General features: G+C 39.5%; 1 protein-coding gene across 27 annotated transcripts in view; it reads right to left on the reverse strand.

Moving 5' to 3' along the window:
• The window catches only part of picalma (phosphatidylinositol binding clathrin assembly protein a), a 37,348-nt gene that overhangs the window by 15,822 nt on the left and 5,196 nt on the right, over nt 1–16,330 (reverse strand). For 12 of the 27 annotated variants that reach the window (XM_034606318.1, XM_034606319.1, XM_034606326.1 and 9 more), the window contains 10 exons: nt 4,523–4,665; nt 4,224–4,299; nt 4,015–4,117; nt 3,593–3,686; nt 3,336–3,489; nt 2,414–2,520; nt 2,255–2,296; nt 861–872; nt 609–694; nt 258–381 (listed from right to left, as the gene is read on the reverse strand). In XM_034606318.1, the coding sequence (XP_034462209.1) occupies nt 258–381; nt 609–694; nt 861–872; nt 2,255–2,296; nt 2,414–2,520; nt 3,336–3,489; nt 3,593–3,686; nt 4,015–4,117; nt 4,224–4,299; nt 4,523–4,665 (941 nt within the window). The remainder of the gene's footprint in view (nt 1–257; nt 382–608; nt 695–860; nt 873–2,254; nt 2,297–2,413; nt 2,521–3,335; nt 3,490–3,592; nt 3,687–4,014; nt 4,118–4,223; nt 4,300–4,522; nt 4,666–16,330) is intronic. The other 15 variants (XM_034606324.1, XM_034606336.1, XM_034606330.1 and 12 more) reach the window with 3 other exon arrangements.

A 16,330-nucleotide genomic window follows, 5' to 3' on the forward strand; every position in this document is an offset into this window, starting at 1 on the left:
AACCTTTTAAATGTCATGGCTAATTTGCAAAGTGTCATAGAAAGGGTAAAGGAGAAGATTAATGACTCAGCAACTGTTGAGTGCCAGATTAATTTGTATCTTAATTCAATTTGACAATAACTTTATCAATGCCTCTTTTTATCTTAAAAGTAGTTATTAATTGATGAAAAGCTATGTTAGTATTTCAGTGACACTTGGGGGCCTCTCTAGAAGTGAACTACGTTGAAAAGGAATGTAGGAGAGTGAAGAAAATGTACTTTTAGTGTTTTTAGACGAGACTGCTCTTCCTCCAGGGCTGCCTGTTTTTCCCTCTCGTCCACTTTGGTGAAAGAGATGCCGGTGTTGGCCAGGGAAGAGACCGCACTGGAGAGGGTGCTGGCCCTGAATCAGAGACACACACAGAAAACAGCAGCGCCATTAAAACACTTTCAATTTTGACAACTGGACATTGGTACACCTACTGCTTTACCTCACTGTGGTGTCAAAGTTCACTTGTTTCTAGTGTGTTATGAAATATGATATTAATTAATAGCAACAAGTGCACTTTTTTTTACCATTTTCAACGCTGGAGAAAAAAAACTAACTCAAACCAGATGAAGCAGACCTACCTGCTGGCTGCTGTTGAGTCTTTGACTTTCTTTCCCTCTAAAGAGGCCAAGTGCTGTTCCAGGGCATCCAGCAGGCTGCTGGGGGCCTAGCATGAATGTCATTGACACACATTAGGTTTCAAAGGCTGAGGAAATGCTATTACAACATGTCTTCTGAAAAATAGCAACACTGAAGCATGCCAGCTTATTGCCAAGACTACATAAACTACTCTCAAATACAGAGACAGAGAGAGAAAAGGTCCAGATACTTACACAAACTGTAAACTGAAAACAGAGAGATAGAAAAGGGGAAATACAGAAAATAAAGGTGGCAACTGTCAAGATATTATTAAGACACCTTTTAGGAGAAAGCTAATCTTATTTTAGTTGATCTGCTACCATAAATACATAATTAACTTCAGAGTCTCTAAATAAATGTAATTTCTAAATAATGCTACACTGAGCAGGTCACTGGTCTATGTAAGATGGGTCCATCATATCCCACTCTACAACCCTTGAGTCACACCTTTATTTGCTGTACGACGTGCAAGGTCAGAAGTGAATGTGAGCAGCAAGGTGTTTGGATGTGCAATCGTGGGCTCATGCAATGCCTGGCTGGCGTGCACAGCACTTGGTGTTAAAAGTTCTTAGGCCTAAAGCTGCAGGAGGGTATGCAGTCTGTGAAAGGATAATAACAGCCAAATTTTGGAAGTTTATTAAGGATGTCTAACCCAATAAGAGAACACATAAGTATCTACAGATAGAGTATTACAGTGTCAGTGTACTTATCACCTTTAATCATAAGCTGCTTTACAGTGTATTTGGAAAAAGTACTACATGCAACAGTGGGCCTCATCAGTGTTACTGTGCATTTACGTAAACTAATACAATAACCACACATTTCAGCGCCACAGCAGTGAATTGTTCACAATAAGTAGACGTTACAAAGAGATTTAGAAATCTGAGTATCAGACCAAGCAGTCATTAGGTTCAGTGCTGAACAACAACCTTATTAAACTCCCATAGATGTGTATTATAGAGAGAAAATGACCTCCGGAATTTCTCAAACTTTGAAAAGCTCAGCTCACACAAATCAGAGGTTTGAGTGAGGATACGTTTGATTTTATGGCTCAAGGGTTTGAGATGTTAAACACAAATACAATGATGGCAAGTGGAAATAGGTTTGTGATGCCAAAATAGAAAAACCCAACAAATGCAATACAAATAATATTACACTCATCTCTACTGGAATTCTCAGTGGCATCTTAAAACCTCATCACAGCTGGATACCAGTACCACTTCTTGTGATTTGGCAAACTGTCAATTTAATATACCGTCACCAATGTTATTTCAATAAATGGAAGACTATAATTACTGGTCACTCAAATGAGAAGTTTTTAAGAGAAGGTACTACTGCACATTGACGGCATTCTTACTGTAATTTCAGTCATTTTCCTACAATGATTTGCCACCTAAAAGGACATTTGTGTGCCCTTTCTGACAAATGTCAAATATGCATGCTACAATATATACTTTAGCAAGACATTATTATATAAATAAGATGCATAATTGTGCAGGATTTGGCCATTCTACACGCTTTTGTTAAGGACAACCAACAAAGAGGTGATGGGTGTATGTTATTATAAGTAATAGTTATCAAAGCTTACCTGAGACAAATCTGGGATGTCTCCTCTATCAATCCCCACTTGCTGCAGGAAGAGAACAAGGACCATCAGATTTTAGATGAGCACAAAATTGCTGACCTATCTAAATGACTACAGGCCCCTTTACATCTCTGACTGGCTGATCTGAGGTTCCTGACTTACCTCTGCAACTTTGAGGAACTCTGAGATTCTTGTCATTCGTGTAAGGAATTTTTTGTAGATATCAAGTCCTTCTTTGCACTGGACTTTCTTCATGTCAAAGTATTTCTCTGTTCATATAAGAAAACAAGCACAACAAAAAGATTATGACAAACATCATCATCATTTTATTTTAGTTAAATGTTTTAGGTTAACATTATGATGAAAATAAACTATTAATATAATTAATAATGACTGCAGAAAAAATATATACTAATTAACTAAAGTCTAACCATTCACCTTCATTAAGCAATGGTGGAGTGAGCTATTGTCATAATGCACTACAGAAAAAAATAACGAATAACATTACTCCAACCAATGAAATTCAACAGGATATGGGGAAAAGTTGTTAACAGAGTACATAAATAGAGGGGCAGTTACTTATAAAGTATAATATATTCCTGTTTGTAAATTGTGATCTTTTGACCATGATGGATTACTGATATTATTTACAATTTGGGAGAATGCTGCATATGTGTATTGTTGGGAAGGGATGGGGCAATTCATTGTTTAAATGTTTTAAAGACTAAGCAGAATAAAAAAATGTATGAATTCTGAGGGGGTAGAGCAGTCGTCCTCTAACAAGAAGGACGGCGGTTCGATCCCAGTCTTCCTTCTGCATGCCGAAGTGTACTTGTCCAAGATACTGAAACCTAAATTGCTCCTCATAGAAAAAAAAGTGCTGCCCATAGATGCTGATGGTAAGATGTGTGTGTGAATGGGTGGATGGCAAAAAGCTGTACTGTAAAGCACTTTGAGTGCTCATCAAGACTAGAAAAGTTCTATATAAATACAGACCATTTACCGTCACCATAATGCACAGAAAACACCAACAGTCCAAACAGTAAACGTGCAAGGCCATGACAATACAAAAGCTTGTTTTTACCCAGGAGGTTGATTATGCCTTCATTGTAGGCAGCAAAGAGTCGGATCGCATCTTTGAAGAGAAGCATGAAAGCTGCGTTGATCACACCATTTGTCAGTTCGTTGGCATTGACCTGGAAGACAGGTGGAGTTGTTTTAAGCTCTTCAGAGGTGACCTGAATTTTGAACAAGCCACTGGGTCAAAAGATTGAACATTGCATGTAATATATGGAACTGGAGTTGGCAATCAATTTAGTTCAGCCAGTATTGTGCACTCACATTGAAATCGAGTAACACATCCATCTGATTTTGGATGATAGGGATGGTCTTGAGGAGTTTCTCTGTGTTCATCGTTCTCATCAACCCATCGGACCTGTGGAAATAAATACATGCTTTGATGAATGATTACATCTCAATATAGAGCATATATTGTCAAAGTATTTTGCCTTTGAAATGGCACAGAAACTGTAACTCTGTTATACTTTAATGGAGCTGCAAAAAAGCTGCACATATCTAATGAGCTTGTGCAACTGTCACAACATGTATGGTAGGAAATACAATTGTTACAGTGTTGAGATGAGATTCAGCCCTGTCTGTTACCCTCCAATGGGTGTCAGACAAGACCAAGTTTCTGGGAAAACAATGTTATGGTTGCCTCAAGTGGATGTCAGCACTAAAAATAAATAGTAAAAGATGCTTACCCTCTTTTTACTTTAGTGAAGTCAAAAGCAACTTGTCTGTAGGACACAGCCTTCTCATTCAGGTAGCGGCTATACCTCCTTATGAACGTTGACATATCATAGCCTACAGTTAAAACAGAACAAGTGGGGAGGTGAAGGTAAGTGTCATGGCAACATCATGAATATTGGCCAAGTATCTGTACAGTGTGTGCACAGTGTTGGTAATATACCTTGTAATCCACTTTTGTCCAAGAAATTGCTCAGGTTGAATAGTGTGTTCCTTGAAGCCAGATACTGAATGAATCTCTGCAAGAAAAACATGAGGAGGAGGAAGTATAAGGAGCTCTGTGTGCAGGCACAAGTGGTGTTCACCACAAGTGAACCAGCTAACTGCGACAAAGGGCTTGACTTGTGGGCATGTAACATTGAATGTAGTGGTTCCCAAAGAAGGTGTTAGATTGAAGTAATCGAATAACCAAATATAACATACTGCATGTTGTCATTTAACAAAAACAATCTCCTGCCTGACCTCATTGCCGTAGACCATCAGTTGGTGTGTAGTGGTGAGGGACTTGAAGACAACAACCCAGCTGGTGTTAGTGGTCCTCTCAAACAGTGTGTCAGCCAGCTGAGGGATGTTCACATTCATCTCATTCGTGCACTGAATCAAGTCTGAGGGAGGAGAAAGAGAGAGAAGAAAAGAGGAGGTGAGGGACAGATCAATAAGCCAAAGTGATTGAGACAATAGATGCACAGCACCTCAGAGGAAGCACACAAGTTTGCTGTTCATTGAAGGCAAAGATTGTCACGATGTAGATTCCCCATTTTCATTTATGCGTTTCTTTTTGTAGCACCCAGCTGACCAAAAGCAATAGAATACAGGAGGGCAACGGAATGCTGGGGAGGAGAGTTCAGGTAAATACTGACTTTCAGAACAAACATTATCTAGAAAGCCAACATACTGGTCTGGAGTATGACAAACGTGTTGGGAGTGGATGTTTTCATCATCCTGACCACTGATCAGGGACTTGTTACAGAAAAAAAGTTAGCACTCAAATTAAACAATTCAAAACTATGGAGATAAATGCCAATTAAAAAAGGGGGATTTCGCTGATTTACAAATTGATTCCTGTGGTTCTTATTTAGGAACTACGTGTATATGAATGCCATAAACATCATTCTGCCTTCCCTATATCAAAGTATCTCTCTAAAGCGGTTTTCGGACATGACCTAATCTGGAGACATTCGTTTTTTCCCCCCTTTTTGCATCTGTCGCATGTTAGAAAATACCAGTGTATATGAAGGTGCTACTCTAATGAGGGTGAATAGTGAGCTGTGGCATTAAACACAATAGCCCATCAAAGAGGAGGAGGCAGCTGCCAGCGGTGTTTTTACAACTGCAGCCGAGAGGCCCTGTGGTCGAGGTGGCTCAGTTAGTTAACTGCTCTGTGATGAATGGTGTGATGTCTGTGTGGCAGATGCACATCCATGGAGACCAAACTGAAATCTCCATGTGCACCAAACTTCAGTGCTCTTCATTTATTTGTCTATTTTTGGATCAAGTCACTGATTCTGCTGAGAAAGAAAGAGCATAGAACAAAGTCTTTAGCATGCGAGGACAGAAGAGCCATTACAATTAAAATACCAGCATAGTTGGAAGAAAATTGGCTTCCTGGTATTATGTTTGGATCAGATATTTGGTGCTGCTTTTACAAGGCAGAATACAGAGAATTGGAACTTGACCTCACAGGGTAGGGAAGAGGAAGCAGTCAACATGGCTTTGTGACAGCTGCAGGCCAACGGCAGACCCTGCAGCTGAGATGGCTCACTCTTTAGCAGCCAGTGAGGTCAGGATGTCTGTGCTACAGATGCACACAAATGGAGAATAGATTTAAAATGTCCACATTGCAACCAACTGCGCTTCGTTTTTTTTAAATTATTTATTTCTGCCAAAATTGATTCCACAGAGAACGAAGGAATGCAACAGCACGTTTTGGGCCTCACATTGACAGATTAAAAAAAATGTCAGTATTTCTTAAACTGAGAAAAATGAAAACACTCATGACATAACTGGAAAGATTATCACAGAAACTGAAGTCATAGATGATCGGGTAAAATCATGGTTATAAGTAACTTACTATGTATGAAGTGGTAACATCACCTTACATAGCAATTTCAAAATCCATCATAAAACCTTTAAGTGAAAACCAGAAAAGGCAGCAATACTAAATAGCATAGGGACTTTGAATATTATACAATGTCAGTTGCCAGGGACATGCACAGACATTTTGGGGGGGCAGGGGCTCAAGTGAGAAAAAGGGCACTTCTCATAATTATGTATACAAAATGTTGAATATAGTAGAAAATCTGACTTAATTTATTTTTATTAACCTCACATTAACCTATTGTTAAATACTCAACAGTTCACACAGAGACAATGGTCTTTTGTATTCACTAGATTTATCACAAAAGCAGGCAACAAAGGAGACGCATCTTGATGCATTTGAATGTATCACATCCACAATTTCCTATATTTCTGCACGTGGCGTCTTTTTCATCAATTAATATCAGTTAATAAAATCAGTCAAATATCTTTTTGATCTAAATAATCTTTGTATTCAAAAATGATTTAAAAAGTATTATAGACTGTTGCTGTTATTACAAGTGTGCTGTAATTTACAAACTAAAATCAGACTACAGCAGTAAGTGTATGACAGGGGTCAGTGCTCTCCACACTGATTTGACATTCATTCAGTTGACTCTTGTGCGCGGCAAATAAAGCTTAAAATGACAAACTCTGATTACAGCCTTTACTTTAATCAATATAGTTGTTGACAGGGAAGCTGTGCACAAACAATATTCATTTATTTAAAAAAAATAAAAAAGCACCCCCAAAGAAAAAAGGGCAGCGGCTCAAGCCCCCTTTGATGTCTATTTGTGCACGTATGCGTCAGTTGCCATTGGCCACATATCTCTGCATCACAGGCTCACTTCAGTTCTGGACCGCACTGAACATGTGCTCAGACGTCTTTACTACACTCAAATCGTACTAAAGTTGTTTAGATTTAATCACAATGTTACTGAAAACACCTTGTTAGGACCTATCACTATATTGTTCTGTTATGATTTGAGGACTGACAGCATACATACTAAGTGTGGCTTGGCTGAGCGCCTTGACCATCTGGCCTGAAGTGAAAGCAAATGCCTCTGGGTTCCTCTTTTCATCAAGGCCATGGGACTGATCAATGATGCCAGACCTCATTAGATACCCCATATAAGTTCAAATAGATCGACACTCTCAGTGCTCTTAACTTCACATCGTGCACATTACGTGTCATTTAGCTGACAGTTTTATCCAAAGCGTCTTTCAATTAGTGCATTCAACATCTATGAGGGGTTCAGCATCTTGCCCAGGGACACTTCGGCATGGGCTGGAATTCGAGCCGCTGACCTTCTGGTCAGATGAAGCCCGCTCTTCCCCTCAGCCACAGCACTTGACCTTGATAGTAACCTACGGTGCCACAACATTAAATCGTATGTATTTGAAGAAGGAAACATGGGAAAGGGGAAGTCTGCTCACAAACCTACTTGATGATTGCTGCAAATATAGTAAACAAATTGAAAAAAGAAGAAATACCATTTTGCAAGGAAGCCCCATTCATGTCTGAGCAGTCAAGTCTGACAGTTACAGAACATAATCTGATTTTTTACAGTTCAAGGAGACGTAATCAGTTATGAACATATTTTGAGGAGGAGGCAAAAGAATGTCTTCATTATATGCTTTTATAAAAATTCATGTGACAGACCAACTGTTGACAATGGTCCCAGTTATTTAATATTTAAAACCATTAGAAGCCAAAGAGGCTTGGCAGACAATGTAAATAAATATTTAACAGAATTTCCAATTGAATTGAGATGAAGGATCCTCTCCAGCCCCCACCGACTCCTTAAGATGTAAAGTTATGGGTACCACAGACCACATTTTTCTAAATGTGTTTTATTGACTGTATGTTAAAACAAAATGAAAACAACCTATTGAAATATCTTGTTAACATTAACCGTTTACTGGAATGGGAGGTGGCAGTTCTACCCATTGAGCCCTGTTTGCATGGGTGGTCCATGAATCCTCCTCAGTGTTTGCAGAGAGCCACACAAAAGGCTTTTTGCTATTTTACATACACAATAGGCCACCCATGTGACAACAAAAGGCTTTTCAGATGCAACTGAAGCGACTGTGGGGAGCGCAAACGCACCACCAACTTTCTCCACTGGTCTTCCTGAAGCTTCTTTTGTATAAGGACAAACCAGAGCTCTTGATCATCAGATGAACAAGGTTGCTTACGTCAGGGTTTGTATAAACATGGCAGCACAAGGGTGCTCTATTGTACTATTCATAATAATTTTGGCCAATATTACAATATATATTAAGATTAAACATTACTCATCTATTTTGGTAAGAAAATGCATTTATTGAACCTTTTCTAAGAAAGCTTATTTAAAAAAAATAAAAAAAATAATATATGTTATAATGTGGGAACCAAAAGTCTGAAAATACTGAGCTGAAAGTGATCTCAGCCTTTTAAACGCAATAAATAAATAAATAAATGAATCCATCCTATTGAGGGTGGCAGGGGGAGCTAGAGCCAATCCCAGCTGACATTAGGCGAGAGGTACACCCTGGACAGGTCACCAGCTCATCACAGGGCTGACATTCAGAGAGGAAGCACTCAGAGTCACTAATCTACCTAACCCCAAGCTCCATGTCTCTGTTCTTATTATACTGGACAGGCAGTGCAAGACAGTTGTCCTAAGTCTTCACCAGTTTTTGATCATAGACCACTTTGTGACTGAGTTTCAAATGGTTAAACAAAGTGTTTGAATGCCCTCGTGGTGCAGCACTGCTGTGTAGCAAGTCCTGTACAGCATTTGCTGTTGTTGCTCATCAATCTCAATGAAACCAAAGTGTTTCAAAACAGGTGACCTGTGACCTGGTTTTACCTTTCTTGCTAACCAATGGCTCCGTTACTATCATTTTGAAATGAGCTGAACCAAACATGCCAAAGCCTGACTAAGTGTTGTGTGTTTTTAGGGAGCGGGAAAAGCACACAGATGTAAAGGGTGTGTTGGATTTATAACAAGACAAAATGAGAGCACAACTGTGTAACAGAATGCAGCACCAGAATTCAAAATCGAAATTGAAAACAAAATTGGATTATTCACCCAGCCCTATGTCAGCATTCAATTCAAAGTAGATCAGAAGCTGACAAATTAAAGTTTAATCTCATCAAGGCAGATCCCATTATGACAATGTGCTGAGCCTGGCAAGCTGAATCTGAGGTGTCCTTAAATGGCCAAATGCACGGAGAAGAAACTCCTGATTATATTAAAACATGGACTTTGTTTTGGTGCTTCTCAGTCTGTGATTACATGCAGGGACAGAAGAAATAACATACATCCACAGAAGATCAGTGGCAAATGTAAATACTGAAGCAATTTGTGAAAGAATTATGGTAAGTCAGCTATGAACCATTAATAAAAAATGGTAATGTATCTAGTAACAAACAAACCACATATCAATATACTGTATGTAGAGAAATGTGGTAAAAAGCAGCAAAAAAGCAACCTTGAACAAAAAGAAATGGTGAAAACAGTGAATAGTTGAACTTGTTAAGTGCTACAGAGAAGAAACCATGAGCAGATTTCAGCAAGTTCACATTAGTGATTGTGGTTCATATCTTTTACCTGCATCTCTGTAATGTAAGCCAGTCAGTGACATTTAGCAACAGTGTGATGTTCTGACAGTTCAACCAATTAAAAGACATTTAATTTAGGGTTTGTGTTAAAAAACATCAACCATACACAATTATGTCCAACAACGACCATAACACACGGTCTTGACAAATACATGTTTTCTGTTAGCAAAATGTGACAAATAACATTGTTTTCTGCTTTCTTTCATATGTTGTCTAGGCCACAACAAGTGCTCCTCAGAATGTCACTAAATGCACTGCAACAAGAAGCTGATGGAGCCTACATACAGTCTGTGGGCTGGAATGGCCTGCATACATTTTAGCCAGCCAGCATACTGTACATTTTTAAAAGCACACTTCTATGCTGTCCACAGTCCATTTGTGGAAAAGCCTACAAGCAAGGATTTTAGAGAGTTTTCCTTTTCTGAAACAAAGGTTAAGGTTGTGGTATTCTGTATATGGTGGAAAGCCCTTTGAGCAGTTTTTTGGATATTGGGCTTTACCAATAGAATTTGCAAAGGTGGGCATAACTGATTTTGCAATGACAAAAAATGAAGTGGGACACATCGCATGTCATGATAAAAGAAGTTAGGCTTTACTGGTTTTAGGGATGCCACTGACATTTTCCAAAAAGGGGGAAAATAACAGTGTGGAGAATTGAAGTTGCTCAGCCGGGCTGGCTGCACTGTCAGATGGAGCTGACAGACTATGGAGAACAGGGACAGAATGTCATGAGTAAAAAGAGGAAGTAGTAGGTAAATGCTAATGTGCAGAGGATCCACAACAATCTCAGGATTAAATTAGCACACACTGGAAAACCAAAAAACGCTTGGTTTTAGATGTCCTTTCAAAAGTATTTTCAAAAGAATCACATAAAATTTGACTCTAAAGAAACAGCTGCATCTTTGATCCGAGTAATATAAGAGTGGTCCCATTAAACCAGCACTGCTGTAAACATTTTATCAACTAGTGTCTCTAGTGGCAAAGCAAAGCAGCAGATGTTAAACCTTTATTTAAAATTGAATAAATGTAGTATTTTGTTATTAGTAAAATCCAATAGATGCATTAGACTGAACAGGCTGTGTTTTGTCTCAGGTGCTTTGGCGACAAGAAACATTTCATTAAACAGAGGCCATCAAATTAGGTTTGTTTAAAAAGGATTGCTGCATTTAAACCATTACAGAGGAGAGAGGAAAGGGAAGCACTGACATTTAATTTGTGATATGTGGTACAAATTGCTCCTTTATGACACAATAATCAGCACTTTAATCTTTTACTTGAGCGCCTGTGCTAAATGTGTGTACTTTCATGACAACATAATGCCTGAGCAATTGTTAATTAGATGCACCTCAGTTTGGATATCAACACTAGATAACACTGATCTCTGGCAGGGGCAGAATGAATGACACAGAATCCACACAGTCTTCAGCTGACCTCCAAGCCCTCATGTCTCGAGCTAATATCTCTTCAACATAAATCTCAGATCATTGTGCATCATTTTTTCAGTCTGTCCCTCTTCTCTAGATTCATGTAGAAACAGAGTCAGCTGACCATCCTGACACACTGCAGTCGAAGAAACCATTTACAGTACAGTTTGACTCAAAGATGCTTTTTAAATCTAAAATAACATGTTTCTACACGTTTAAGGAATCAATATTCCCAAAGTAGACATTTTACACACAATGGAGCCCACATATAAGTAAACACTGCACACACATCTAGTGCAGATGTACATGCTTACTGTGCAAATGTGCAGATACAAAGATTGATACAAGGATTTTAAGAAACAATATTAAATCCTTTCAGTGTTTCCCCTAAGGATGGAGTTGAAGCAGCAGATGTAAAGCATTTCGCAGTGTGACGGATTATACTAATTGCATTAGTACTGTACAAAGTTAGAACTGCGCCATTTGTTACATTTCCCGCTCCCCTTTTCTCAGCCTTCCCCCCTCCTCATCTCCTCCTCCGCTTCTCTGCTTGCTGCTCAAAAACGGGAAACAGGATGCACACTCGGACACACGGAGCCGTTAACCCGTCATATGCCGCCCTCGGCATGATGTCCATGTCGTCACCCATAACTAGATCCGCTATAATGTGCTCTCCGCTCTCATTTAGCTTAAACCCATATTGTTTCACTTCACTTTCAGCTGCCTCACCGTGTGTTTCGCTATGTGTGACTGAGCGAGGGCAGGCCCAGGTCGTTCGTGTGTGTGTGTGTGTGTGTGAGAGAGAGAGTGTGTAAACTCTGACTCACTCTCAGACACAGAGAGAAGCTGCACTACTTGCTAAATGTCGATGACATTCTTATGTAAATAAACACCTATGTAAAGACAATGCGCAACTTATCGATCGAACCCGATGCAAATTACATGGAGGGGAAACACTGCATCTATATAAAAAAAATATTTAAAAAAAGAGTCCAGTGATGATGCCTGCCTAATTGACAGGCAATTATCACATTTGATCAGCTCTGATCCCCTGCACTCTGGGAAGGGGTTGGGTTATGAAATTACTTCCTGTTGGCCCTTTACCCATGACAATACAAGGCTTACTTTAGGGAACCAGAGGAACACTTCCTGCTTCAGGAAATGTCTATCCCTTTACGAGCAAGGTCCTCTGAACATGTTGTGGGCTAAAGTGCACATAGAGGCCTTGTAGCTATATCCACACCAACACAAAATGAAGATACCTTGTCAGGGCTCCAGAATAACTGTTTTAGTAGGAGCACTGTAAACATACTGTAAATTTTAGGATCACAAGCAGAAAACTTCAATCGACCTGCAACGCAACTATTCACATTTCTCCCCATAAATAGAAAACTTACAGAAATTACAATGTGCTGTTGTATGTTAAGTTCACAATGTCACATTATAATTGAAATGGTGCTTTTTTGAATCAGAAAATTGTATGTAGACATAAGGTATGTGGTCAGTAGCACTAATGTCACTACAGTTCAAGAACCACAGCTAAACAAATGTACATTCATAAATGTAAACAAAGTATGTGGTCAGTAACCCTCCTGTAATTACAGGGCTCCAGACTAAAGTTTTCCACTCATAGCACTGGTGCTCCTTAATGAAAAGTTTAGGGGCACCGCGACAAAATTTACATGCACCACCAGCGCAACAGATTTGTTCCCATCGTAACTGTTTTACTGATAAATGTTTTGTTCATAAATAGAAAATCTACACTATGACAACCACAACAAAACAAGGAACTTCCTCTTACAGAATGCCTCTCCTTCCACTTCCTTTACAGCACATCCCCCTGAGGACCACTAGGGCCTGGCACCTCCCTTGTAGTTGGGCCGTCTAGCTCTTTTCCCTGACTGAACCTCATCTGTACAGCCTCCATGGCAACAACCTCCTCAGAGCTAGCTCCCTTGAGACTTATTCTAATCAGGTCCTCCACTGTGCAGGGGCCCTCTGACATCAGATTCAATCCTCTTCTGTGCTGAGAACCCTGTCATATATTATTAATGAAAGTGGCTATTCTGCACTTCTACTTTAAGTACATGCTGATTAGGGCTAGGTATTGCCATGGATTTCCCAAATCTATATGATTACGATTCACAAGGTCTTGATTCATTTTGATTTCTCGATATATTCTATTTCAATTTAGTTAGGGAGATTTCAGTGTACAATACCAATTTTGCTTGGAATGAAAGAAATTCTCAGAACAAAAGCTGTAAACTGTGCAAGGAAACCTTTAACTTGGTGCATTATTGAAAATATTTTGTTGGACGATATCCAATGTCCCCGAAATTATATTATTGTCATAATTTTCATACAACTGAAAAAATAATATTAGGAACATAATCCTGTAAGTACACCCTTTCAAAGAGAAATGAATTAAAATTTCTAATATTATAATATCCTCAATAAATAAACCATAAATAAAATAAACCACAACACAACCAAAACAATATATAAAATGGACTCTCTGGCTCTGTTTACAAAAATTGCTCTTGAATAAATATTAAACATTTAGCACAGAGTATGTGTAACCAGCTCAGTAAACAAGATGGGATGGTTATGATTTAGAAGACAAACTTACAGTCATGTATTTAGTTATTAATCGATGGTGTTGAATCATGTATCTGTGTCGCTCTGGTCACTATACGCTGAGTGTTGTACGGAGCACGCACAAAATGTTGATGACAAAGTGCAGCCTCATAAACTCTGGAGCGAATCAAACAAACACTAAGTTACTTCATGTATTGATAAGGTCCTAATAACTTGTGATGAGTGTTGGTGTTTATTAGTTAAAGTGAGTGCAGGTCAGCAGGAGAGTGGAGGAGGACACAGGAAACTCCAGCATGGTACAAACCAACTGTAGCTTCTGCTCTGAAGCAGCTGATCATTGTGCGTGAGCCAGTTTGGGCGGGGCCCCGGGGCCTGCATGTGTGTATAGACTCCACCTCGCTCCCAGTATGAGGAGCACACATGCAAACATCTTAGCTCGCTCTTGGTATTTCACGTGATAGCCTATACAATGATGATTTTAACAAAAAACTGGGGAGGCAAATTTGCAAGTTGTAGTGGTGCACCTAGTTATAAAATGTAGTTGCAAAATGGTACTAAGTGGTCGCAGTCTGGAGCCCTGCTTGTGAGGCTACACTAGAGAGCTAGCAGCAGACAAAGTAGAAGTGTAAACAATAAGGTAAGTTTTTCAGACAGGTGAGGTGGTGTGATGAAACATTTGTTTCATAAAAATTCAAGAACCAGGTGAAAGACTTGTTGGAAAAAGATCTCTCTCCTGCTGCAGGAGCGAGCGCATCATAGTGACCGTTTAATCTCCCAGGCCTTTCAGAGTCACAGTGCACTGCATTCAGCACAGCTGGTGGACAGGGCATCAGCATTCTATTTAAGGGCTGTCACTTGATGCCACTTGGGTCACATGCTACTTGCGCAGCACTGCATTCATTGCATGGAGGGTGGAACCACGAGGAAGGGCCTCTGGGAGGGTGCAAAGGTACAGATTTATGTTACTGCATCTGCCATTATGGCTCATATGAACCATGTACAGACAGATATGACTGAGGTTTGAGGGAGTGCAAACAAACAGCCACGTTCATTCTGTTGGACAGGAGAACCAGAAATTACAAGATCTGAAGAGCTAAAACATTTTCATCACATGAACATGCTGAACCAATACAATCAAAACAAATTTTGAGCAGTCCGAACACCTAAAATAAACCTGCTCTATTCACTATAAGTGATATCCTGTTGGTTTATGCTGCCTGAATAATGTCTGAGTAAAAAACAAGGTAGTAACATTTTCTAAAAATACAACTTCATGGAGGCTTTAAGCTTCTCTGAACAGTTTCATTAAAGCACCAATAGTCAAGGTTTTTGCTATGACTTATTATAAATCAAATTCTGATTGGACTGTGGAATGGCTACAGAAGAGTGACATCTGTGTTTAAATTGATTCCTTGCCAGTCTTGATTTCACGAGGCAGTTAGACCCACCACTCTGGTCTATGGTATGCCACGGGGCATACATTTTTGTGGATAAATTAAGGCACACCTTACAGCACAATGAAAGTATGTCTGCCCTTTATTTCCAAATGTTCTCTTGGGATTCCGACTCCACCATTGTGACAATTTCACTTGACAATTTCTGTCTATTACTAGAACAGAAACCTAGTTTACAGCCCTAATTTCGGCAGATCATTAGCAGATTGCTATATTGAGTGGTTTAAGAGAATAACAATGTCAAAGAAAAACCAGCCATGTTTACTCGGCTCACGGGCCGTACAGTTCCAGTGGTCAAGAGTTAAATGCTGCCAATAGACGACCAGATGAAACCACAAGTACAATCCATCCACCAAACTCAAAACAGGTGAGAAATGAATGAGACTGTTCAAAGCTCCACATTTTCATTGTATGAGGGTCTGCTTGTAGACCAGGGCTGTACGTGAGACGGTCAGTGGAACATATGGACCTCGCTCAAGGACCTCACTCTCACGCGCACACGCGCACACGCACACACACACACACAAAACTATGGTCAACAGTGACAACAATGGATTTAGGTTTCAAACTTTGCCCTCTTTCTAGATAGTTGATAATAGCCCAATCATTGATGTGATAATGGAGATTAACCATGTGTATGTCAAATATACACAGAAGCATACTGTGTAACAACTGTTTATTACAGCATGTTTGTAATAGATAAGCTGCTTGAAGGTGTAACATTTGTTATAAACTTCTAATTACCAACCACACAAAGCCTTTGACTGAAATCCAAGAATAAAATAAATGCTATGCAAGTATAATTTCTGTAGAGCTGTGTCTCTGCAGTCTACATACTTACACACTAGTTTACTGAAAAGCATTTTTGGATCTTGAGAATGTCCAGACAATCAGGTCAGGGGTGACCGGCCTTCCCATGCTGCTTAAAATCCTACAGGAAACACTGAAATGCATCCCGGGCATGGAATTGAACACAACTTTTTTTTTTCCCAGTTGGAATCCTTTCATGTAATCCGCATTGTAGCACTAACATTATGTGCTGCCAGAGCCATGTAGAGAGTGTGTTGCCACCAGAGTTCAGTGTAATTTAATGCAACTATGTGTGCAT

This window comes from Hippoglossus hippoglossus, chromosome 14, assembly GCF_009819705.1.
Source record: "Hippoglossus hippoglossus isolate fHipHip1 chromosome 14, fHipHip1.pri, whole genome shotgun sequence".
Lineage (NCBI taxonomy): Eukaryota > Metazoa > Chordata > Actinopteri > Pleuronectiformes > Pleuronectidae > Hippoglossus > Hippoglossus hippoglossus.